Source organism: Gymnoscopelus braueri, assembly GCF_963280865.1.
Source record: "Gymnoscopelus braueri genome assembly, chromosome: 2".
In the NCBI taxonomy this organism is placed as follows: Eukaryota; Metazoa; Chordata; class Actinopteri; order Myctophiformes; family Myctophidae; genus Gymnoscopelus; species Gymnoscopelus braueri.
In genome coordinates, this window is record NC_137604.1 from 54,285,840 (window position 1) to 54,313,238 (window position 27,399).

The window sequence follows — 27,399 nt, forward strand, 5'->3', positions numbered from 1 at the left end:
TTTGGGTGAACTACTCCTTTAAATTAATACTCAGGATTTTACAGTGCAGTAGTAAAAAATATATTTTAGCTCAGGGTCTCCTTCAGGCTAACTGCTTGCATGGTGCATCTTTTTGCTGATTTTAATGCCAGCACACATTATCTTTATGGTCGCATTTAGACAGTTATTTTTTTGTACATGCCACTACTACTACTTCCCCCTCCGGGCACTAGTGCAGCATGCTTCCTTTAGCTGCAGCATGCATTGCTCCATTTGGCCTTCTAATGAAGAGAGAGAAGGATAACGAAAAGGAGTGAGGAAAAAAAGAGAGGAATGGAAAGAGGCGTCATTTCATTAAAAAAAACTAGATGGTGGCAAAAAAAGTGACCTCTTAAACCCAATTTCATAAATACCCAAAAATTGTCGATCTACAAGCTCACAGCGCAGCGCAATGCATTGTGAACTTGCAGATCGGCTATTTCTGGTATTTATGAAAAAAGAAAAAGAGAAAAAAACTATGTAATTTAATGACATGCCCAAAAACAGGCCAGTTTTAAAGTGATTAAGGAATGCATGGTTGCAGAAATAAGTGTCGATCTAAAATCGGATTAATCTACAAAAAAAAACAGAAGAAAAAACATTCAGAGGTGGAGGAAAAATGAATAAAAGGGACCTGAATGTTGAGGTTGAAATTGCGAAATCTAGGGGGGTGGCAATTTCCATTCCGTGGAAGCCTAAATGACGCCCCTGGGAATGGAGTTGCATGCAGAGATGTAGCCAGGGCAAGGGACACTTGAGCTCAGCTCAAGTGAGGAGAGAATATGGGTTTTCTTGATCTTGTGTGTGCATGCGCGTGCGTGCATGCGTGTGTGTGTTGTGTAGTGTACCGAGGGAGGTGAAGACATGATCTACATATGTGTCCACTGATGTACTGATCTTCTCCTCACTCAGTGAACTATAACTGCACGGGGGAATAGTTGCATCAGATGTCATGTATCAGTAAATGTTTAATAGCCTTGTCTTGTCTTGATTCTGTGTGATTCGGAACAAAGGTGCAGCCCTACTTTAAGCATGAGCGCAGAGATGCTTCGCACAGGCCTTGCTATGGAACAGCCCCAGTTAATGGAACGAACACACGCACGCACGCACACACATGGGTCCAGGGTTTCTCATCGATTTCTGGTTCTTACTTTCTCTTGTGCTCTTTCCTCTTTTCTTCGGCTCCCCCATACACGTTACCATCATCATCAGTCCTTTTCTATCCTCTGATGGTCAATCAGACCCTTTTATGTTAAAAAAAAAGGTTTCACGAACACAGACTCACATACACACACCTTTTCCCTTTCTTCTTTTCATTTCCTTGCTTGTTCTTCTCCTCTCCCCCCTGTCTTTTCATCCTGTTCTCCTCCACCCCTCCATTACTCTCTCTCTCTCTCTCCCTCTGCCTCTTTATCTCCCTCTCGTTCCCCTTTCCAATGTGGATGTGGGACAATGAGTGGCAACTCATTGTGTCAGTCTGGGAAGTGACTGTAGCAGAAAATGCACAGAGAGAGAGAGAGAGAGAGAGAGAGAGAGAGAGAGAGAGAGAGAGAGAGAGAGAGAGAGAGAGAGAGAGAGAGAGACAGTCAGTGTGAGGCAGGCGTTCGAGTCAGACCACAGTGGGAGGTAGATGTAATTTTCCCATCTCTTTTGTACATACAGTGTTTGTATTTGTTGATGACATGTATTATTATTGTGTACATTTTCTATGCTAATTGAATACTAATAGCTAATAGCTCCATGGACATACAAACATGCTCACACACACATGAAATCATACACAAACACATTCTGGGCGTTCCACAAGTGTGGAGAGGATATTGCTTTCTTTTAAAGACCCTTTTAAATTTAGAATTTTCCCTTTTATAGAATTTAAGCGCTTTGCTGGGTGCTTTAACCCATTTAGACCTGAGGCCGATTCTAAGAATGGCCTCTAAATCCTGTTTTCTGAAAAACTTCCAATAATTATTAAAAAAATTACAAAAAATGTATGTTGCTATTTACTGTAGATAGCAACAAGAACCCCAAAAGGGGTTCCCGTCCTGAAAGGTATAGATACAAAAAGGGGTTCCAAAATGGGTTAATTGTGGTGTATATTTATGTATGGTCTTGAATGTATGCATTGACCTGAGCAAAACGATCTTCCTTTGTGGATAATAAAGACATCTTATCTTATCTTACATAGGACCACAATGGAAACAAGTCCCCAGGACTTTTTTTTTGTGTTATCCTTTTATGTACCACCGTGCTGTTTACATTTCTGACTAATAAAGTATTCAATCAATAAAATAAAAAAACAGCAGGGCAGCGAGGAGAGGAGAGGAGAGGAGAGGAGAGGAGAGGAGAGGAGAGGAGAGAGAGGAGAGTCAAAGACAAGTGGGGGGAGGGGATGAAATCAGAAAATCTTTTGAGCGTGTTTTTAATCTGGGGCGCGCAGCCAGAAAAAGGAAAGAGCAGAGAGAGAGAGGGAGAGAGAGAAGCTGGGCCCTATACTGTACATGCTACATTTCACAGAGAGGTCACTACATCGCCTAGAGGGGGGTGGGTGGGTGGGTATAGCGAGGACGAAGAGCAGAGAGAAGCTACATGAAACTATATAGGAAAAGAACGAGGCAAAGCCAACTTGTGTCAGAAAGAGGGATGATGATGATGAGAGGGAGAGAAGACCTTGAGAGAAACAAGATTTCTCTTCCAGATGTGAGACGTTGATTGTAGACGGAGAGAGAGAGAGAGAGAGAGAGAGAGAGAGAGAGAGAGAGGTGTGCACACACAGGAAGGGGCCCTGGTGTCAGCTGATCTCCCTGCCTCTCTCCCACGACACGTCATCTTTATGTGACAGGGACGGTGCAGAGGGCAGCCTGCTGAGCTCTGCTGCCAAGCAGCAGCTTTGCTGACTCGCCACTCGGGCCCAGAGTGGGATTTCTCCCCTCCATCCATCCATCCATCCATCCATCCAGCCATCTATCTATCCCCACCAGTGTTGCCAGATATTGTGAGAAAAAAAACAAGCAACCAGGTCTATGAAAACAAACCCAACAGAAGTGACTGTGTCACACTTTTTACTGTATATATACATGGGCTATTTGAAAATAGCCGATCTACAACCTCACAACGCATCGCGATGCGACATGCTGTGAGCTTGTAGATCTGCTATTTGAAAAAGAAATGTCTCGGGGGAAAAAAAGTGCAAAATGTGGAATATTATTTAAAACATTCTAACAACACAAATCTGGTACGGGGGTCCCTGGGACAAAATGTGGAGTCTGCAGGCAAATACATATTAATTTGGGGGTCCTTGACATGAAAATGGTTGAGAACCACTGGTTTCAACCATAATCAAAAAATGTAATGGAAGCAAGCCCAAATAAGCAACTACACTTCAGAAACAAGCCCCCCAAAAAACTGCAACCCGCAACTACCAAGTGACAACTACAGAAAAACAAGCCTAAAGTCGCTTAGAATAAGCAGACATGGCAACAATGATCCCCACCCCCTTGCTTCACTTCTCTCCTCTGCTCATCCCCGCATCCATCCCGTATCCCCCAACCACCCCCCCCCCCCCCTCCCTCATGGCTGTCAGGGGCATAGCATCACACACCCGGGGTTTTTAGAACCACTAATTGAGATCAGAGAGTTGCCCTTGATGATCTGAGCAGCGCACGGTGGGGTGCGCTGCCCCCGTGTGGTCAGCTACAGCGACAACAGCAGCAGCAGCAGGCTGGCTATGAAAATGATTTTTTTTTTTTTTTTGTCAAATCAATATTCCTTTTTCATCTGAAGGATGCTCATGATGTTTCATTTTATTTAAGAAAAGGCAGGATGGAGAAAGACACGATGCTCTCTTTATTGCCCTGGCCTTCAAAGGGATTCAAAACCTCAGCTTTCTTTTTTTAATTCTTTATTTCAAATAAATGCATTCATTCATTCATTTTTTGTTTTGTCATAAGCATCACATCAATGTCAGCGACAGGCCTTGGGGAGACCTGAAAGGAAATCAACTCACATTGTTTGAAAATCCTTGGCAAATCCTTACCATAAAAATCATTATTAATTTATTATCGTTTTTTTCAGTGTCACAGTTTATCCTTTACTCTTCGTACATACTGTACTTACAAATAATATCGTCACTGTCGGGCAGAAACCTTATTATCTCCATAATATTTAATTTTGAATGTTTTTTCATGAATGAAAATGTACGCAAAGTAGCCTTAAATCTACAAGCTCACAACACATTGCGATGTGAGCCGTTGTGAGCTTCTAGATGGCCTATTTTTGCCATTTTTGAAAAGAAAAATGTACATAAAGACTTCACCAATGAAAAGTATTATCATACCGTTTGGGGCATACAGTACATGGTTTCTGCTCGGCGACAGCGTCGACAATACTAACCACTTGAACCCCAGCATCCGTATTGTGGGGAAAGCTTTCGCAGGAAACAGCAGATCGACAAGCTCACAACACGTTACGCCTTACTAGGAAGGTAGCCTCGTTCCCAGCCTTTACTCATCTCCGACGAGAAAAGCCTGGTCACGACTGAGAGTGACTTTTGTACTTTTTCGGCCAATCACAACACTTGTTTCATTCACGGAGAACGTAAACAGATTTGTAAAACGTCAACGTCATTTCCTTGTCTTGCCCAGCGTGCTAGGTAGGTAGGAGGTAGGTAAAGTAGATCATACCTTACCTTACACACTTGCACTGATCATCCAAACCCAGAACGTTGAGTATTTAACACTTTAGGAAGGGGATTTTATAAATGCCATTTTACATATATTTTCAAACAATTGAAAAAACTACACTGAAGCCGAAAATATCCTCCTGTGACACGCTGTGAGCTTGTAGATAAGATATTTTCGGTGCCTGAAACACCGGCACACAACTAAACATACGCCCCTAAAACCTAACCTCTAAATGTCTAATCCTAACCCTTTCCTAATCGCAAACCTATGCTAAAAATCTTCTTATGAGGACCAGGAACATTGTCCTCACAACAATATCTTTCTCAAATTCTACTATACTTGTGGGTACATTTGGCCCTCACAAGTATAGTGATTAACACAAGTACACACACACACACACACACACACACACACACACACGTCTCCTCACAACCAGCCATTACTGGAGAAGTCCCGCCTTAGCAGCTGTGCCTGGGCCTCTGTGAGTGGCTGTAGAGGTGATCGACAGGTGCCACCGTGGTAACCAAACCACTCCATCGCCTGCTTGAGAGCGGGCACTCCCAACTTCCTGGTCACCTAGCAACAAGAAGGTATAGCGCTATAATCACTCTATACGTTACAATATATGGTACGAAGCCATATCGTTCATATTATATCTCCTAAAGTGGGTACATACCGTGTCTCTGACGGGTGTCAAATTCAAAAATAGCAAAAGTAGCAGACCGACCGCGTTCCGAGCCACGTTTCGAGCTTGTGGATCTGCTACTTTTGAGTGACGCTGTAGCGTGATCAAGTAGGGCGTTAATTTATGGGGGAAAAAACACAAAAAGTTCAAATAAGGAGGTAAGAGGTTTCTGCCCGACAGAGACGATGACACAGTATGGCTTAGGATAGACTGGCAACAAGAGGTAGTGCTATATAATCACTCTATTACAGTGATTCTTAAAGTGGGGTCCGGGGACCCCCAGGGGTCCTTGAGGGAGTTCCAGGGGGTCCCCACTCCCCACCTAAAAATGATAGATAGTTAGGAACCAAATGGACCCTTATGGGTCTGTAACTCTGAGAGTGTGCAAAGGGAACCAAATGGACCCTTTAGGGTCCATTTGGTTCCCTTGGCACACTCTCAGAGTTAAATTAACATTGATTTTACAATATAAATTGGGGTCCCAGAGATAGAAATGCCATTAAATGGGGGGTCCGTATATAGCCTAATATACACTGGGGGTTCTTGAATTAAAATGGTTGAGAATCACTGCTATGCTGTAAAAATCTTCTCTTATGGGGGTCCCTGGTATATCTTTTCAAATGGGGGTCTGTGGGCTAATGAGTGTCAATTTGGGGGTCCTTGACATGAAAAAGTATGAGAACCACTGCTCTATTATGTAAAATATATGGTACAAAGCCATATTGTTCATATTAGATCTCCTAATGTGGTACATATATACTGTATGGCTTAGGATAGACCTTGTTGGCCATTGTACTCCAGAGGTTCTACCTATCCAGACACTGTTACAGTTTAGTCTCCCTCTGTAGAGCAGTGGTTCTCAGATGTTTTCATTTCAAGAACCACCATTAACTCTGAGAGTGTGGAAACGGAACCGTTTGCTTTTTTTTTTAATAACTAGAGTTTCGGGCCGATACACCTACGCCGCACTGCCGATCCGACCAATTATGTCTGAGTCATAGTGTCGGGGGCTGTGATCTGCCTGTGTCCCTTTTATGCCCATATATGGAGATCCCTGATGTCATCAGTATATGCCCATATATGCATATCTACTGAAAAATGAAATGAAAAACTATTAAATCCATTATCGACTCTTTTCCCCCCAAAATTTGCTCAAGATGTAGTGCTATAATCACTCTATTAAGTACAATATATGGTACAAAGCCATATTGTTCATATTATATAATATGGTACATATATGTTACAGTATGATTGGAGAACCAGTACGATTGAAGAATGCGCGCTCGTTTTTACCACCCACCCAGCACTAGAGGGAGCCACAAGCCAGGCTTGTGCACAAACATATATGGCCACACACACACACACACACACACAGTCACACACACAAACACACACGCGCACACACACGCGCACGCGCTCATGCTTTTTTTGGTTTATTGAAAGCAGGACTGTTTAGATACTTTTATTGTGTTCTGGCTTTTGTTTTACTTTCTCCCTGACACACACACACACACACACACACACACACACACACACACACACACACACACACACACACACACACACACACACACACACACACACACACACACACACACACACACACACACACACACACACACACACACACACACACACACACAGTGATCCATGAAAAGAACTATTCTGTCCCTATCGGTTTACAAATCAAACGGCGCTGAGTCGACTAGTGGAGCGTCGGCCGGTCACCGCGGGCACTCGCGCCTGGAGGCGCGAGGGCGCGCTTCCTCGGCCTCAAGCTCCACTAAGTCGGCGCGCCGTGCGTGTGAACGCGTGTTCAGCGTTCCCCTCATAGATATTATGGTTCCCCTAGCGTAGCTTCCTGGTTGCTATGTGGGGGGGAACAACAAAAGACAGGTCTCCGTCGGCGCATCAAAGCCCCGCCTCTCCGCGCTCTCCTTCTCCTCCTCCTCGGAGGAGGAGAAGGAGAGAAGGAGAGGACGGGACGGTTTAAAACGCGAGGAGGAGGAGGAGGCTCCTCTTCCTCGCGAGCCTCGCGTAATAACCCCCCGCCTCGCAGCGCCGTCCTCCTCCTCCTCCTCGCGAGCCTCGCTAATAAACCCTGTCTCGAAAAGCCCCGCCTCGCCCCGAAGGAGCCCCGTGCCTAAAAACGAGCGCTCTGTCTTCAATCGTACTGGTTCTCCAAACGTACTGTGACATATATACTACTGGGATTTTTTGGGGGGTCCTTGACTTGAAAAAGTTTAACATAACAACTTAACTATTGTTTGTAAACAGTGGCGTTCCCACTGTAGATGCCGTTCTCAGGAATCTGATGTACAGTTTTATGATGAGGTTGAAGGACTCAAAAAATGAAATTATAATGTCTTTAACTTAAGAAGAGCAGCATTAGGTACTCTTCTTGTTTCTGGAGACATTGGAGCGAGTGTCTGTATGTTTTTTAGATATACCTCTTTCTTTTTTTGTTGTCGTTTTAATCATTTTTGTGTTGTCCCCTGTGTTGTATTTTATATGGACCTATTAGAGTCTGAAATAAAGATTGATTGATTGATAAAAGATTGGACAACATAAAATGTTATTCACAAAATGTTATTCTGTCTGTAGCCTTAAAGTCACAACTGCTGCAGCTACTGAACATTTGTTCAAAGATTGTTGGACAACCACTTCAGAGGCTCTATACAGCTACGTATAATAACAGTATGCTAAGGTTGGCAAGGAATATCACTTCAAACACTAGCCATGTTTTGTATGGAGAATATAGGTATAGGCTGCCTTCAGGAAGGAGATAAGGTGTTTCAACATACAATAAGGTCAAACTGAAGAGGCCCTTTGTCCATCAGACAACATTGAGGCTTAATCAGGAGTTTAGGCCAGGGGTAGGTAGAGTTGTGGACATTGCTCTTGTCTTTATATTTTTAATGTATGTATTATAGTTTGAGTTTTTCTGTCACGTCAAATGTGTGTACTGTATATGTGTTGCATACATGGCTGCTTCTGGGTCTCAAGACAAATTTCAGTGTGAGCTGATAATAAAGTATTATCGTATCGTATCGTATCGTATAATGTACTCACGGCGGCATTAGGCTCAATGAGTCGCTGCTGCAGCGTTCTGGCTTCCTCCCAGCGGCCGGACGCACACAGACGCTCCAGCTCACACACCTCTCTGCCCAGCACGTTGGCCAGCGCACACACACCGCCCACTGCACCTGTGTGTAGATACAAGACACACACACACCTACACGTTAGCCAGCGCCAGTGGTGGACGAAGTACTTGACCCCTTGAGTAAAAGTACAGACACTAATGGTCAAATTTACTCCACTAAAAGTCAAAATGTTACTTAAGTAAAAGTACAAAAGTAGCTGCTTTTAAATATACTTGAGTATTTAAAAAAGTACAAGAAAAAGTTAACATTTCACTATGAATTTATGGAACTGTACCTCTCTGAAACCACATGCACTGACGTGCTTGCTTGTAGAACCACTATGCTATACAAGGCCTGTAGAAACACCTATAAAAATAGATAAATTAATCGGATCATCAAAAAGGACATTTAAATGTTTTATTAAACACTCCCACACAGGCCCACACACATCAGCAGGGCATTTTCTATCTCCCCCTCACTGAGATAAGCAAATTCCTTTAATTACAGTCTATTATTGCAGAGCAAACAAACTCACTGTTGAAACCACTTGACATCACTACACAGGAAGAACATAACACATACCAGTACAGTACCATATGAGAATATAAGTATAGTAAGTATATTATACAATATAAGGGGGGATGCAACTTTGATGATGGAGAGGGCCACTATATTTCCACACTCACTCCAGAGGGACACATTGCATATACTGTTGGGCAGACACCTCTTATCTCCGTATTTTAACTTTTTTCGTAAATGAATGCCATACTTCGCCATTCTATGTCACACAAAAGTAGCAAAAATCTACAAGCTACAAAGATCTACAAAGATCTACAAGCTCAAAACTCGTCGCACTGCGACGCCGTATGTGGCCCCCGGGCCACATACTATATAAGAATTAAGTATATCCCATCCCATAGTTTTGAGAGAAAACATGTGAGCGTTTCCTCCCACAGTAGGATGACATTGTCTGGTGAGAGAAAATGATGACTGCAGATAACATTCCCCCACTGGCCTCTGTGCAGTTTGCCAGCACAGCAGACCAATGGCGACTGATCGTCGAAAAAAAAAAGAAACGCTATGCGATTCCACAAGGGCATCTGGCCTGTGCTCTGCACAGATCAAATGGCCGGCTTGGGCCAGAGCCTATACTTTAACCCATTAAGACCGGGGACGCATCTGTGTCATTTTAAGATTACTTTGGCTATTCAAAAATAGCAGATACACAAGCTCGTAGCGTGGCACTCGGTGCCGCGCTACGAGCTTGTAGATCTGCTATTTTTCTTTTGAAGAATTTTGAAAATATGTGCAAATCTTTGAATATATATATATTTTTTTTAAGCAAACATTTGTAACTCAAATATTTGCCTCTGGGGGATTCTACAAATGTCTTCTAAATAAACATTTTTCTGAAATACTTACTGTATGTTGCTATAATATCAGTGGTTCTCAAACATTTTCATGTCAAGGAGCCCCGAAATGATATGTATTTGGCCGCGGACCCCCATCTCATAATATTTTGTTGTTTGTTTAAAAATATATATTTATTCAAAGATTTGCACAATTTTTTTCAAAAACAGCAGATCTACAAGCTCATAGCGCAGCACTCGGTGCCGCGCTATGAGCTTGTAGATCTGCTATTTTTGAATAGCCAAAGTATAAAATAATGGTTAAAATCTGACACCTATGCGTTCCCCGGTCTTAATGGGTTAACTTTAGCGATGGACAGTCTAAAGAGAGCTCCTCCTCACTCACTCTTGCCTCATCTTGATGTGACAGCTCTGAAGTTCCTTGGTTTTGAAATCGGAAGTTCTTCTGAGTGACAGATAGACCCCCCCTGCACCCCCACCCTCCTCCTCCTTTCTAAAAATCCTTGGGGGATATAGGAGGGAGTTCTGAGACTGCAGACCCTGGGACATCAAAAGCTTTTGATCAAACACACTCTCGTGCACGCATGTACGCACACGCCAACTTCACACCGACATCTTGAACATGTTAATATCAGTCGTTCAGTGTCGGGTGTTGTTGCTACTCAACCTCTATGCAGATCACCCTCGATGCAGTAGCTGTGTCAGTCACTTAGCCCACACACACACACACACACACACACACACACACACACACACACACACACACACACACACACACACACACACACACACACACACACACACACACACACACACACACACACACACACACACACACACACACACACACACACACACACACACACACACACACACACACACACACACACACACACACACACACACGCACACACGCACGCACACACATTACTCTCATATTTCAGTCATGGAAACGAGAACACACCAGGGAGCAGAGATCAGAGAGAACTCTGCGTGTGTGCATGTACAAGTATGACCGTGTGTGTGTGTGTGTGTGTGCGTGCACATGATGTGAGACAGGGAGAAACCGTGTCTTTGACAGGGCTATAAGGCACAGAACATGACTCATTAACCCATTAAGACCGGGAACGCATCTGTGTCACCACTTTAACCATTATTTTATCCTTTGGCTATTAAAAAATAGCAGATATACAAGCTCATACAGTAACTTGTAGATCTGCTATTTTTTTTTTATCGTGAACATTTGTGCAAATCTTTGAATATATATATATTTTAAAAGCGCATTTTTTCCCTCAAATCTTTGCTTCTGGGGGGTCCCTGGAACAACGTATTTTGAGATGGGGGTCCGCGGCCAAATACATATAATGTTGGGGGTCCTTGACATGAAACACTTTGAGAACCACTGATATATAGCAACATGAGTTTTTTTTTTTAACTGTTAAGGTCCTTACACACCGGAGCGATTTTTTTCATGCGAATAATACGTTTTTTTTTTAAACCTTATAAAGTCAATGCAAGCTTCCACACCAGTTTCGCGGAGCGAAAAAAGCGTCTTTTAATTATTCGGAACGAGTCCGAATTTTGCGTATATTCGCATATTCGCCGGTGTGTAACCGCCTTTAGGGTTTAGAAGATATTTGTAGAATCCCCAGAAGCAAAGATTTGAGTTACAAATGTTCGCTTTGAAAAATATATATTCAAAGATTTGCACACATTTTCATGATTTAAAACAAATTGCAGATATACAAGCTCATAGCGCGGCACTCGGTGCCACGCTGTGCGCTTGTATATCTGCTATTTTTGAATAGCCAAAGTATAAGATAATGGTTAAAATCAAAAATGACAGACGCGTTCCCGGTCTTAATGGGTTAAGTTCCTGAGCATCATATCGATGCCTATCCCCAAATGTGTTATCTAACCCGTGCCTATGGTGTAACCGTACGTGGCTGACATAGCAAGCAGGCACTTATGAGGAAACTGGTATCATATCACATCACATCGTATCTCTCTGCTTGTGTTCCACTGCAGTGGAGCGTTGCATAAATTGCACAATTCTCACGGAATGTTTCCTCTTACGACATAAAATATTCATAATGATAATAATAATAATAGCAATCATATGGTCCGCACTCCTTTGCGGTATGTGGTACATGTGGTATCTGCATTTAATCCATCCTAAGTATCATGGAGCATGGCTGCGGGCGCTACGGGGGCAGAGCCTCTGGGAGCAGTTAAGGGGTTAAGTGTCTTGCTCAAGGACACTTCCCGACGCGTAGAACGGGCCGGGGATGCGAACCGGGGACCTTCCGTTTCCCCAGACGGCCTCTCTAAACCACTCAGCTGATCTACTTTGGTTTGTAAGTGAAGCAGAATCTCTGAGGCGTTTCAGTACAAGTATGTAAATCAAGCTTGGACCTGGTTCGGTGCCCCCCGGCGCCAGTTTGTCAACGGGGGGCGGGGGCGCCTTGAAACAAAGGCAAAGATAAAGATAGCAAGGATTCAACAGTGATGTCACTACAGGAAGTAGCAGGGACAAAGCTGTTTATAAACCTCGGTGACATCACTGACTAATCCTTGGTATCTTCATGTGACGACTCAACTTTTCTCTGCTCTGTGGAAAATCCTTGCGACGCAAGGTTATAGATTCACCACGGGGAAAACTTGGACTTCCCGGCCGCGTTCTCGCGGACCTGTGGTACATGTCCCGCGGACGGGAACCCCTGATATAGAGCACCGAAGTCCTGACGTCACTGCCGCTAGAGGGCGCTGTCCCCCCGCTACAAACGAGTCAAACGACCCAAAGACTACATTTCCCATGAACGCGGCTGCTGTAGGGACAGTGATTTCAGACCCGGAAGTGTAGTTCTTAAGACTTTTCCATTTTCTCCAGAAACAGGCTGTATCAAATATGAATGAATATCATAATCGATGCAGAGCCACCCTCCTATGCCGGGGTGGTGTGTTTATGTTTGGAACACAGTTCTTACATGACGTGATCTAAGATTCCCCTATGGGGATATCAACACCAAAAATAAAGCCACGACCCAGGGGAACAGCGCCCTCTAGCGGCAGTGACGTCAGTCTTTGGTCCTCAATAACTTGGGGTGGTTGTGTTTTGTCTCCCTGCTCTTTTATTAAGACATTTAGATTGTGTCAAAAGGTCATGTCTCACCTAGACACAAGATCTGACACGAATTTAGAAAATGCCAAAAAATATCTGAGAAAATTAAACTTCTCAACTTCTCAACCATTGGGTTATCATGATTTCATTAGGAAATTAAACACCATAATTCACTGGGCAATTGCCTTTTGGTTGCAGAGCATGATTTTTTATAGTTAAAAAGGAAAATCTCGTATCTCTTAGGTGCCGTTTACACGACAACTGGCATGCATTGCACACTACAGCGTTTTCAATCACTTTTCCATCTCTGTCTGCAAGCAATTTTGGTATCACACATCACAACAGAAGGTTGCCATTTTCTGCAGGGACCGTTGCCGTGTAAACACAGACATAATGCCCTTACACACCGGGAGTGTGATGAATAAACCATACGAAAATGTGTCGCAAATATTTCACATCAAACTATTACTTTGGTGATTCAAATAATTCAAATAATCTGTTTATTTATTTATTTAACCCTTAAATTCAACTAATGATTTCTGTGGACTAAAAGATCATCGTTTTATTTGATGGCCTTTCTGCACTGGCATTAATTTGGCTTTGGACCGTCAAAATATCGACAACATCAAAGGCCAAGTGATGAAATAACAGGCCTGACTGATTTGATCAATGACCTCCTCAACAATAAAACAAAGCACAGTATCCTTTGGAAAGCGGTCGGGAGTAATGTCAAGTATACCGTGAGTCAATGCTAAACGTGCCAGACCACTGGCATGGTCCACTAACCTTTGTTCTTTAACTTTGTGAATGTAAGTTTAACCTTCATCCCAGTGTGTCCCCAGTGGTGGAAGAAGTACTCGCATATTTTACCTAAGTAAAAGTAGCAATACCACAATATAAAAATCTGTTACAGGTAAAAGGCCTGTGTTCAAAATGTTACTTGAGTAAAAGGACAAAAGTATTGGCATCAAAATATAGTAAAAGTACCAAAAGTAAAAGTACTAAAATGTTTGAAAATAGCAGATCTACACGACGCTTTGTGAGCTTGTAGATCGGCTATTTTCAAATAGCCTAGGTATAAAATAGGGCCGAAGTGGTTAATGTATGTTTTATAATATAATGATTTATATCTGCAAAGTAACTAGTAACTAAAGTTTTCAAATAATTGTGTGGAGTAAAAGCACAATATTTGTCTCTGAGTTGTAGTGGAGTAGAAGTATAAAGTAGTGAAAATTGGAAATACTCCAGTAAAGTAGAAGTACCTCAAAATTGTACTTAAGTACAGTACTTGAGTAAATGTACTTAGTTACTTTACACCACTGTGTGTACCAGTCATAACATTCCACCATCATCCAGGGGTTCTTTCTTACCAACACAATAGGCAGCCATGAGAAACCCCGCTGAGCCAGCCAGAACCTGGAAATCCTGCGCTTTGGTTTTGTGTATAATCAGGCCGATCCGTGTGATCTGAGGAATGGGTAGAACACAGAGAAACAGAGGGAGAGAGAGAGAGACATGTTAAAATAAAATAAAAGACAAAGGAAAAATGTTTCATCTTACTCAAATGTTTGTTCGCTTCATCTTCGTCACTTCTCCCTGCTGTCAGGGCTAATATTTTACTCTCTGGGGTAGCTGTCACCCACGCTTAATTTATACGTCATTGCATATACCCCTTTGACGTGTGTTTTTCAGAAAATACTTCATTTTTGTCAAGCATATTGTGTCATGCCTCAAAGCGCGAATTCGCTTTAAGAGTGAGAGAGAACTAGAAACCAAATAACTTGAACCAACAACAACAGTCCCAAATTCTCATGAGTCTGGGGTTTTGGAGGGCTATCTTCTTCTCTGCATCCAAAATGGAGGAGGAGGGGAGAGTCAGGGAGAGCGTGAGCTGTGGAGAGAGAGAGAGAGAGAGAGAGAGAGAGAGAGAGAGAGAGAGAGAGAGAGAGAGAGAGAGAGAGAGAGAGAGGAGTCCCCCAGAGAGAAGAGGCAACTTCAAAAAGAAAAGAAAAAGGAGGATGGGGAGAGCTCATGAAAAATTCATCCCCTCACTATTTTGTTTGCCTTTCGTATTCTCTTTTGTCAATCTGGATATGAAGCGCTATATCCAAATAAACCTGAAATGTTGAAATGTTCAAAGGGAATTGTAAGATAATTCCCTTTTCCCATGCCCCCCCTCCCCACTTTTGCTTCGTGCGGGAGATGACATTCCGTGGGGAATGACTCCAGTTTCACCGTCCATCACTGTTACCGTTACTTATGGGAGGATTTATTTTTAACCAGCTGGCGTCAGTCAATCCACCAATCAGTCATTTCAAAAACACACAGGGCCTGTAATTGATCAATCACTCAGGCAGGGCTATAATAAGAGCTCCCGCTGGTCCCTGCTAACAGCGTGAATACGGTCCGTACCCTAATATAATATACTGTATGTATATCAGCGCTGTCGGGTGGAAACCTTGTATGTCCAAAACTGTTACTTTTCAGAAAATGGAAAAAAAGAACCTGTTTTCCAATGTATCCAATGTAGTCCAATTATTTAGTCACAAGGTTCAACATTTATAAAATCCACAGACTGACTTTAAACCCACTTTCGCAATTTCACAACGCATCGCGATGTGACGCATTGTGAGCTTGTTGATCTGCTATTCTTACAAATTGTGTGCGACACTTTAGTATGATGAGTAGGACATTAATTTACGAAAGAAAAAGTTGAAACATGGAGATACAAGGTTTCTGCCCGACAGCGACGATATACTATATTTGTCACCTGTGTAAAAACAGCATGGCACAGACTGCAGTCCACCCAGGTGGCAGAGAACTACTCATTACTTTAACCGTGGTCTTTTAGCATTAATTACAGTTTTCCACCATCGTTTTGATGACAATTTCAGAACACTGAAACTTCAGAATATTTTTCTAAACCTTGGATACTCACTTCACAGATCTTTAAAAATGCCATATTTTCAAAACTCAAGACTTTCTTCAATTGTTTGGATACACTGAACCGAAAACTAGAGATCATCAGTACACAGTAGCTTGTTCATCGTCTCCGCTAGGCCGAAGGCATGGCCGAGACTATGTTTTGCACCCCGTCCGTCCGTCTGTCCGTCTGTCCGTCCGTGACCAGCTAATCTCCAGCACGGTTGGCTTGATCGCAGCGAAACTGCACATACACACTCCCTGGATGCCAGAGCAGAACCTCTATCTCAAATGTTTCACATTGCCCTATTATAGCGCCACCAGGAGGCAGATCTTTGCTTTTTTTATTTATATTACTCCTAAAAAAAAATTCCAAACATCACGCAAATCGGTACACATTACCGTATCTCTATAGTCATGTGATCAAGACGGATCCGTCCGATTTTTCATATTCTATCCTGATTGGCGAATTCCGAACATTGCTGGCCCACAATAACCTACCTGACCTGGCGGAGACTTGTGCTCCGAGTAGCACTTTTTCTAGTTTTGATTGGAAAGCAAAGGGTAATTGTGTTTTTTGTTTTTAAACCTGGGCCTTATTTCTAGATCATTTGGATCACAAATGAAGGGTGGGTGTAAAGATGATTGGAATTGGTACATTTGGTCCCCTCCGGATGTTTCACGTCTAGGGGAGCAAGTCTGTAATTCCAACTATGCCTGGGGAGGGTTGCCGTTTTTTGCTTTAGCCCCGGAGACCACTCAAATAATGTTTTCAGAAAGAAATAAGAATTGAAGAAAACCTCCATAAAAAAAGAAAAGGCTTTTCCCTTCCTCCCGTGCCAACGAATAGCGAGCTGAGTCTTTGAGCGAGTCCCACGTGGTTTCCCACACAAGAGCTGCAATCATACAGTATTGACGTTATTTATTTCTGTATTCTTTTGCACAATGTGGACTTGCCGTTGTCAGTTGAATGGGTGATCTGACCATACATTGATTGATGATATCAAAATCTATGTTTTGACCGGCACGGTCGATCCACCATTTTACATACAAGGAAGTAAAATAAGGAAAGGGCAATTAGTCCATGAACCAGAGCCCCAAAATTGAGCAATGATTATTGAAAGAGTGGGCAAAACCATACCTAAATTAAATTGTTTATAGGGTCAATATAAGTAAATAAATATATGATAACCTTTCCACAGGAGCAGCTTTTTCATATTTATCACACATTTTGTTATTTTCCCCATACATGACAGGTGAAAAAAATGACATTTAAAAAAAATATATCATAATGAAACTTCCCCAGTTGATTACTTACATGAAGACAATGATTTATCGTATTACAAGTTTTCTGAAATTGTATATTTAAATATGCAAATTAGGCATTTAGTCCATGAGCCAGAGCCCCAAAATTGAGCCAAATATTGAATATTCCCTCGTTAAAAACCTTTGACTCCAACATCGTAACAAAATTAAATAAGAATGTTCACTCTGGCTTTGTCCAATGTTCCAATGCTGATTCTGGAAAGTTATGCAAATTGGGGCGTATTTTCCTAATACCTCATTTGCATATTTCAATATACAATTTCATAAAACTTGTAATACGATAAATGATTGTCTTCATGTAAGTAATCAACTGGGGAAGTTTCATTATGATAACTATTTTTTTAATTTTGTCATTTTTTCACCCGTCATGTGAATGAAAATAACAAAATGTGTGATAAATATGAAAAAGCTACTCCTGTGGAAAGGTTATCATATATTTATTTACTTATATTGACCCTATAAACAATTTAATATAGGTATGTTTTGCCCACTCTTTTGATAATGAAATCTTGTCTGGCTCATGGACTAAATGAAACATTGAAATTATAAACTACATACAGTAGATGATGCCATTACATGAAACCGTCTTCACTGACATAATTATTATGTACTGTAAGCTATGTATGTATGTATGTATGTATGTATGTATGTATGTGTGTTGTATGTGTACATCAAAGTACTGTAGTTGTAACATTACTCCTAACGTTGCACAGCTTTGTCAGAGTACCCGTTGTACCTGTCTGTCTGTGTCTCTTTTGGGCCCATATTCGGAGATGTCTGTTTCTGTCGGTCTACCTGTGTCCCTTTTATGCCCATATATGGAGATATCTGTATCTGTCAGTCCATGTCCCGTTAATGCCCTTATGGAGATCCCTGATGTCATCAGAATGTGCCCATATGTTGGAATGCCCATATATGGGCATATTGCTTGACACGTCCTTGCCGTTGCGCGCGCCAAGTTTGAAGTCGGTCGGTCCCATATATGTACATAACCATATATGGGCATAGTGGTCTGATCTGTGGCTCTGGACAACCGGATCTCTGCATCTGTCAGACCTTGTCCCTTTTATGCCCATATATGGAGATTGCTGATGTCATCAGTATATGCCCATATATGGGCATGCCCCATTTTTTGCCTATATATGGAGCCGACTGATTTGTTTGCGGCTGATGCCATAACGACACATTGAGTTTGGACAACACACTCCATATTTGGGCGTAGCTGCATTGGGAACTCCTTATATGGTTATGGCTGAGTCAGAGTGACGTCAGAGTGACGTCCGCCCGCCGGCCCGCTTGATCGGGAATTCGGGAATTGATCGGGAATTAAAGAATGTTTAGTTAAACAATCCTATATTAAAATTGGCTAATAGGAGGCCATTCATATAGGATTGTTTAACTAAACATTCTTTAATTCCCGATCAAGATTGTAATCACATGCAGGTCTCATATGATTTAAAATTCTGCGATTCTAAACCTTCCGTGTGTGTATGCTCTTCAGAGTTACCGACCCGTAAAAGGTCCATTTTGGACCCCTGGTGGTCCCCGGGCCCAACGTTGACAACCAGTGATTCATATGATCACAAATGGCGAGCATAAGAGTGCAATTTACAGAAAGCACAGATAGGGATTACCCTCTAGCTGTGCATTATAATGATATGAAACATGACATATCCTCCCTCTGGCTTTGTGGCGTTGAGAAGGTCTCTCGCTACCACTCAAGAGGCAGAGACCGTGACTTACTATTGAAGAGAAGGGAAGCTTATTGGATATTTACTTAGCAAACCGGATCTCCTGAGGGCCTTAATGAAGAATTATTACCCCAGTGTAATCGTTATAATATTTTCATGGCTTTTTCATTTTAGAGTCCTTTTCAAAATCAGCGGTGATGCATATTCATGTATCTGTCTCATTCTACTCTATTTTACAATTCCACTATGTTCTTTTTGTTCTTTTTGTTCTTTTTGTTCTTATATTAGTAGTAGCAGTATATCATCTCTGTCGGATGGAAACCTCATATGCAAAACTGTTATTTTTCAGGATAAAAATTTAAAAATAGCTCAAAACGCTCAAAACGCGTTGCTTTTCAAGCTTGAAAAGTTAAAATACGGAGATAAGAGGTTTATATCTGACAGCAACGATATGCTGTATGTTTTAACTCAATGGGGTCCTTTTTTTATTATGCGATGCCCCTGTTATTGTGCTTCTACAGTATGTGGCACAACTGATCATACTGTTGGTAATGTCTGAATATGTTTGATCCTTTGATCGTGAACTATACCCTAAATGTATATACTGCTATTGATGCATAACCCACCAGGACGTAATATTTAGATTCACGCTTGAATGCTGGGGTACATCTTTTTATTTACATTTTGATCATGTTTACTGTGAGACTGCTGCTGTGCACCATTTACATTTGTAAACAATTAAATAAAATACTTTTCCAGTTGTGTTGATTATTTTCTGATGTTTTACTTTATATTTATAAATTATGTTAACATCTGTCATTACCTTTACCTTCACCTGGATAGGTCTCCTTCTACGTGCTAATTGACCATTATGATGCTAATTGATTCCCCTGGCTCGTTGATTGGAACTTGTTCTCTTGTTCCTCCGTGTGTGTGTGTGTGTGTGTGTGTGTGTGTGTGTGCGTGTGCGCGTGTGCGTGTGCGTGTGTGTGTGTGTGTGTCTGTGTGTCTGTGTGTCTGTCTGTGTGTCTGTGTGTCTGTGTGTCTGTGTGTGTGCGCGCGCTTGTGTGTAAATACATAGCCGTACATAATATGTTAGTGAAGACTCTCTTTAAACGGTTTCATGTAATGGCATCATGACATATCCATGTAGTTTATCATTTCAATGTTTCAGTGCCCTTTATTTTACTTACCTTGTATGCAAAAGGGTGGATCGACCAAGGCCACAAAACATAGATTTTGAACATCATCAATCAATTCATGGTCAGATCACCCATTCAGTTGACAACAGCAAGTCCACATTGTGCAAATGAGTACAGAAATAAATAACGTCAATACTGTTATGATTGCACCTCTTGTTGTGGGAAACCACGCGGGACTCGCTCAAAGCCACAGCTGAGGGTTCCCACATGCTTTGAGGTTCGCTGAACCCACTGTAGTCTATTTTCTGCCACACTGACTACGTCTAAATTTATACTTGAAAAATAAGTGGTTCATCTAAGGAAAATGAATGTTTGCGTCTTTATCTGGGACTCACTGTTGTTGTTTTTTTAATGCTCAAAGCTTTGTACCCTGTTTGTGTTTCTCCAATGTGACAAATGCCCGATGTTTTTGCTGACTGGTTTTTCTTTTTTCACTGTACACCAAGGGCCCTATCTTGCGCGGCGCCTAATCTTATTAAGCCATTTTCTTTTGTTTTTTAAAAACATTTTTAACCCATTTAGACCTGAGGCTGATTCTAGAAACGCCTTCTAAATCCTGACCTAAGTTTTCTTAAAGGTCCAGTGCAATGACATTTTCGGACATTTTATTTTGAAGTTTCAGTCTGAAACGGCCTCCCAACCAATCAAAAGGTTCCATCCCTTCAGGCTATGGCACGGTAGAAGAACCTGTGTTCGTTACCAAGTTGCTTATTTCTAACCTAAAATGTTTTCAGATACATATAGTGTTCATAGGAAGTAATTAAGATTGGCTTTTTAATACACAATAATTGTTTTGTTTTTTTTAAAGTAAACAAAAAGTAAAACAGAGATGAGAGGCTTCTGCCCGACAACAACGATATATAACCAAAATCTAAAATTACAAAGATGCTTTCCCTGTTATAATGGGTTAAAATAGTGAAAATAGCCGCGTTGTGAGCTAGGAGATCGGCTATTTTCACTATTTTTTAAATGTTTTTCAAAATATAGTTAGGGTCCCAACAAGTCTCTTTCCCAAAAATACCTGATCTTCAAGCTCACAACAAGTCACAACACCCATTATGACATGACCAGAACAGGGACGCTAAGATTCAGGTGGTCATAAGGTGGGGATAAGTCGTCAATCGTCAGAACTTTGCCGTAAGATGTTTCACAATTATGGTTCAGCGACAGTGCGCGTTGTTGTTACCATAGCAACCTAACCCTGCCTGACCCAGAGGAGGTTTGTTTACATTTGGTGAATATGAAACCGCATGTCCTCTTTTAATAATCATTAATTAAAACAATATGTTTTTGCTTTTGTTTGAGTCATCCAATCACTGCTGCACTACACACCACACAAAGTGTCTGTAACCTTGGAAAGACCAGCAGGTTAAGTAACTAAGTACATTTACTCAAGTACAGCACTGGTTACTAAGTTACTTTGCAGATTTAGATTATTATTACAAAACATGCATTATTAACCACTTAACCCCAAATGTATACTTTAGCTATTCTAAAATAGTCGATCTATAAGCTCACAACGTGTCGTTGTGTTATCCTATATTAAAATTGGCTTAGTGTCGTCATGGCATCAGCAAAAAAATCAGTCAGCTCTAGCCTCACGTAGCCAGACTATATCGCTGCGTGGATATGAGTCTGGTGCTTCTATGAGGAAGGTTTTTTTCCAAGGGGGCAGCATCAAAACAATGCCTCTGGACGCAAACAAACTACCAATTGCAGTCTCCCATATTTGAATACTGGCCCCTGATTGATCACCCCAGACTTCAGGAGCAGGAAATGGATTCACAACTGAGCGGTGCCAGATCCAAATCGCAGAGGGCAATTTTCTTTTTGCACTGGCAGATTCGTCTGATCCCAGGCTATGTCAGCTCCGCATATGGGAACAAAAGGAGGCATGCCCATATATGGGCATGTACTGATGACATCAGGGATCACCATATATGGGCATAAAAGGGACAAGGTTGGCAGATCAGCTATTCAATGAAAGTTGCTCACTGGCGTTTGAAGCACCTGGAAGAACGCTCTACTTCCACCACCACCAGGCGACGGCAGCTTCACTGTTCTACCATGGCTCTGGGGGCTTGGGACTGACGGATACAGAGATCTCCATATATGAGCATATCAGTATTTCCATATATGGGCATATACTGATGACATCAGGGATCTCCATTTATGGGAATAAAAGGGGCAAGGACTGATATATACAGAGATCTCCATACTGTATATGGGCATATCAGTCAGATCGGTGGTGCGACAGTCACGTAGGTGTGTGGGCCACGTACAGTAGCCACGTGGCCCACACACCTAAAAACAAGACCAGGTGACCTGGTTCTGCCAGACCCAGAATGTGTCCATATATGGTCAAAAAAGGGACAAGATGGACATACTTTTATGCCCATGTATGGACGAAATGGGTCAACGCCTCATGTAGGCCGACCCCTTGGGTCTGGCAATAAGACAAGGGCATTTGACTCCATGTAATGTATGTGCATTTGACAGCTGACCTTGAGGTTTCTGTTGTGTCTGACATCAGCGCATGTCAAATCTCCATGTATGTGCATTTGGTTTATGTTTTGTCTGACATCAGTGCATGTTGATCTCCATATGTGCATTTGCCGGGGGGCACCTACTTCAGGGGCCGTGCTCCACCGACCGACCCACCTATTAGTCCATTTTAATTGGACTGACATCATAGTGACGAAACGAGCATCGAATCAACTTGGCTTAAAAGTAGACGACACAGCCTGTATGAGGACAGACATCAAGCAAGCCTCTACCGTCTACAAGAGGGACCATTCCAGAAGAGAACCATAGACTTAATATTCTACTGGTATTCATACTGTAACCATTCCTGTATTGTAAGATCACACATCATTAGTTATATTCTTGGACCATTACATCCCATGGATAGCAGCAGCTTCGACAATGAACAGCTGCTCCCGACAATGAGCAAGCAGCAAGGAGACAGAGAAGAACCAAGATCTACAAACAATCAACCGTTTACCAAGAGTTTAACTCAATCCGAGGTACAGAGAGGTCAGCTGACTGACACAGGAAAGACAGGAAAGAGTTTCAGTTTGTTTTCGAACCTGGAGAGACACCAGCGTATCCACAGCGGAGAAAAACCTTTCCAGTGTAATCAATGTGACAAGAGTTTTAGTCATTTTTGTAAACTGAAGACACACCAGCGTATTCATACCGGAGAAAAACCTTTCCACTGTAAACAGTGTGTCAAGAGTTTCAGTCAGTTAGGCAGCCTGAAGACACACCAGGGTATCCACACCGGAGAAAAACCTTTCCACTGTAAACACTGCAGAAAGTGTTTCAGTGGGTTAAGTAACCTGAAGAAACACCAGCGTGTCCACACCGGAGAAAAACCTTTCCACTGTAAACTTTGTGACAAGAGTTTCAGTCATTTTTGTAACCTGGAGACACACCAGCGTATCCACACCGGAGAAAAACCTTTCCACTGTAAACACTGCAGAAAGTGTTTCAGTGGGTTAAGTAACCTGAAGAAACACCAGCGTGTCCACACCGGAGAAAAACCTTTCCACTGTAAACAGTGTGTCAAGAGTTTCAGTCAATTAGGCGGCCTGAAGACACACCAGCGTATCCACACTGGAGAGAAACCTTTCCACTGTAAACAGTGTGTCAAGAGTTTCAGTCAATTAGGCAGCCTGAAGACACACCAGCAGCGTATCCACACTCCACAACTCTGTCCTCCAGAGGATTCTGAAATCATTTAAAGAAACACGGTCCGAAAAACACTACCAGACAGCCCAGATGAAAGATATGGCATCTTCAATTGGACATCGGTCTTGACCAGATATGCAGCCGAGTGGTACAGCTGGAAGGGATCTGGAATAATGGCTAGAACATATTTGGAATAGAAAGTATATGATTGGGACTGGTAGAATGTGACTAATTTCTTGAATTCTTGAAATTGCGGAAATTAAGAAAATAATTCTGTTTAAGAACCTTATAATAATTAAGTAGCTTAAATTGGGTTGTAGTCGACACCACTGGGTTGTGTGTGTCAGTGTGTCTTCTGGGGGTGGAGAGGCACATGTTAAGCCAACATTTGCACCCGTGGTTTTGGCACCCGTGATTTCTGTTTAAGAACCTTATAATAATTAAGACATTCACTGCCAAGTATTATTTAATTAATTCATCAGCTGCTGCCAGCGTTTTTTTTACCTTATATCGACGATCTTTGGAGAGCCGCGGGAGCCAAGTTGTGCACGCAGATGTAAACAAAGAGTGTCTGAGGGGTGGGGGAGGGTCTCCTCTATCCAACGGAACAAAAACATTTTTACCGCGATCGGGCATTTCGTTGCTATCGCCCGTTGAACAAAGCTTGTTTTCACACAAAAAAAAACATGGAGTGGAGAGAACTGACGTATTTTGGGATGACGTCAAATCCGTCCATTCCTTCTCTCAGAGTCAAGGGATCATTCCTAAGTTGTGTTAAAGCGCCCTCTTGTGGAATTTTCTAAAATTGATCTCCAACCATTGGGGTCAACGGTTGGATTTGAATTGACGGAGATCTCCGTCTATGGCAGGGAATGTGTTAAGTAGCTTAAATTGGGCTGTAGTCGACACCACTGGGTTTTTGTGTGTCAGTGTGTCTTCTGGGGGTGGAGACGCACATTAACATGTCAAGTCAACATTTGCACCTGTCGTTTTGGTTGGCCAATGTACCCGTTTTTTCAAACACGGGGGCATTTTGTTTTGTCTAATATAAGTGCATGTTGATCTCCATTAGGGGTGTGCCGATACACTAATTTCACGAAACGATACGATATTGGGCACACAACTTTGATACGATTTCGATGCGATTTCGATACGATACGCACTTTTTTATTATGAAAATATATGGGGGAGAAAAAAAGCAAATGCAAATAAATATTTCTGTTTTTGCATTATTCAGACATGCAAATAGGGCAATAGTGTGACACCTGACCCCAAAAAAAAAAACATGTTGTCACCCTTTTCACCTCGGGGCTGTTTGCATGCCTGATTATTATTATTGTAAAAAAAATATATAGATATATATATATACGATTTTTTTCTTCCAAAACGATACATATTGTCACGAAAATGTATCGCAATATATCGCGGGACGATATATCGGCAGACCCCTAGTGCTTTTGACTCCATATATGTGCATTTGCCGGGGGGCAAATAGGATGACTGCCATGGAACTCTATATTTGGACTGACATCATCGTGACGACGCAATGACATCATATGACAACACAAGCATCGAATCAGCTTAGCTTAAAAGTAGACGACACGCCGTGAATGAGGACAGACATCAAGCAAGCTTGTACCGTCTACAAGAGTAAAATTCCAGAGAGATCCAAAGACTTAATATTCTACTGGTAATCACACTGTAACCATTCCTGTATTGTAAGGTCAAACATCATAAGTTAGATTCTTGGCCCATAACATACCATGGATAGCAGCAGCTTCGACAATGAACAGCTGCTCCCGACAATGAGCAAGCAGCAAGGAGGCAGAGAAGAACCAAGATCTACAAACAATCAACCGTTTACCAAGAGTTTAACTCAATCCGAGGTACAGAGAGGTCAGCTGACTTACACGGGAAAGACAATTCACATCTGTAAACAATGTGACAAGAGTTTCAGTTATTTTTCGAACCTGGAGAGACACCAGCGTATCCACACCGGAGAAAAACCTTTCCACTGTCAACATTGTGACAAGAGTTTCAGTTATTTTTCGAGCCTGGAGAGACACCAGCGTATCCACTCCGGAGAAAAACCTTTCCAGTGTAATCAATGTGACAAGAGTTTCAGTCATTTTTGGCACCTGGAGAGACACCAGCGTATCCACACCGGAGAAAAACCTTTCCAGTGTAATCAATGTGACAAGAGTTTCAGTCAGTTAGGCAGCCTGAAGACACATCAGCGTATCCACACCGGAGAAAAACCTTTCCACTGTAAACAATGCAGAAAGTGTTTCAGTGAGTTAGGTAACCTGAAGAAACACCAGCGTATCCACACCGGAGAAAAACCTTTCCACTGTAAACAATGCAGAAAGTGTTTCAGTGAGTTAAGTAACCTGAAGACACACCAGCGTATCCACACCGGAGAAAAACCTTTCCAGTGTAATCAATGTGACAAGAGTTTCAGTCGTTTTTGTATCCTGGAGACACACCAGCGTATCCACACCGGAGAAAAACCTTTCCACTGTAAACAGTGTGACAAGAGCTTCCGTCAGTTAGGCTTCCTGAAGAAACACCAGCAGCGTATCCACACTCCACAACTCTGTCCTCCAGAGGATGCTGAAATCATTTAAAGAAACACGTTCCGAAAAACACTACCAGACAGCCCAGATGAAATATATGGCATCTTCAATTGGACATCAGTCTTGACCAAATATGTAGCCGTGAAGGGATCTGGAATAATGACTGGAACAGATTTGGAATAGAAGGTATATGACTGGGACTGGTAGAATGTGACTCATTTCTTAAATTCTTGAAATCGTGGAAATTAAGAAAATAGGTCTGTGTAAGAACCTTATAATAATTAAGTAGCTTAAATTGAGCTGTAGTCGACACCACTGGGTTGTGTGTGTCAGTGTGTCTTCTGGGGGTGCAGAGGCACATGTTAAGCCAACATTTGCACCCGTGGTTTTGGCACCCGTGGTTTCTGTTTAAGAACCTTATAATAATTAACACATTCGCTGCCAAGGATTATTTAATTAATTCATCAGCTTCTGCCAGCTTTATTTTACCTTATATCGACGATCTTTGGAGAGCCGCGGGAGCCAAGTTGTGCACGCAGATGTAAACAAAGAGTGTCTGAGGGGTGGGGGAGGGTCTCCTCTATCCAACGCAACAAAAACATTTTTACCGCGATCGGCCATTTTGTTGCTATCACCCGTTGAACAAGGCTTGTTTTCACAAAAAAAAATAGAAATCCGAGCTAGGTGTTTTTCTACAATAAATAACATCGGAAGTGAAGTATTTTGGGATGACGTCAAATCCGTCCATTCCTTCTCTCAGAGTCAAGGGATCATTCCTAAGTTGTGTTAAAGCGCCCTCTTGTGGATTTTTCAAAAAATGATCTCCATCAATGGCGGTCAAAGGTTGGATTTGAATTGACGGAGATCTCCGTCTATGGCAGGAAATGTGTTAAGTAGCTTAAATTGGGCTGTAGTCGACACCACTGGGTTTTTGTGTGTCAGTGTGTATTCTGGGGGTGGAGACGCACATTAA

At 42.1% G+C, this 27,399-nt stretch overlaps 1 protein-coding gene across 2 annotated transcripts in view; it reads right to left on the reverse strand.

Annotated features, from left to right (window-relative positions):
• Positions 1-3,966: 3,966 nt before the first annotated feature.
• hoga1 (4-hydroxy-2-oxoglutarate aldolase 1) overlaps positions 3,967-27,399 on the reverse strand; it is a 37,415-nt gene continuing 13,982 nt past the window's right edge. For both annotated transcript variants that reach the window (XM_080451046.1, XM_080451045.1), the window contains exons 6-8: positions 14,387-14,483; positions 8,455-8,588; positions 3,967-5,273 (exon numbers count right to left, since the gene is read on the reverse strand). In XM_080451046.1, the coding sequence (XP_080307172.1) occupies positions 5,124-5,273; positions 8,455-8,588; positions 14,387-14,483 (381 nt within the window). In that variant the 3' untranslated portion in view covers positions 3,967-5,123. The remainder of the gene's footprint in view (positions 5,274-8,454; positions 8,589-14,386; positions 14,484-27,399) is intronic.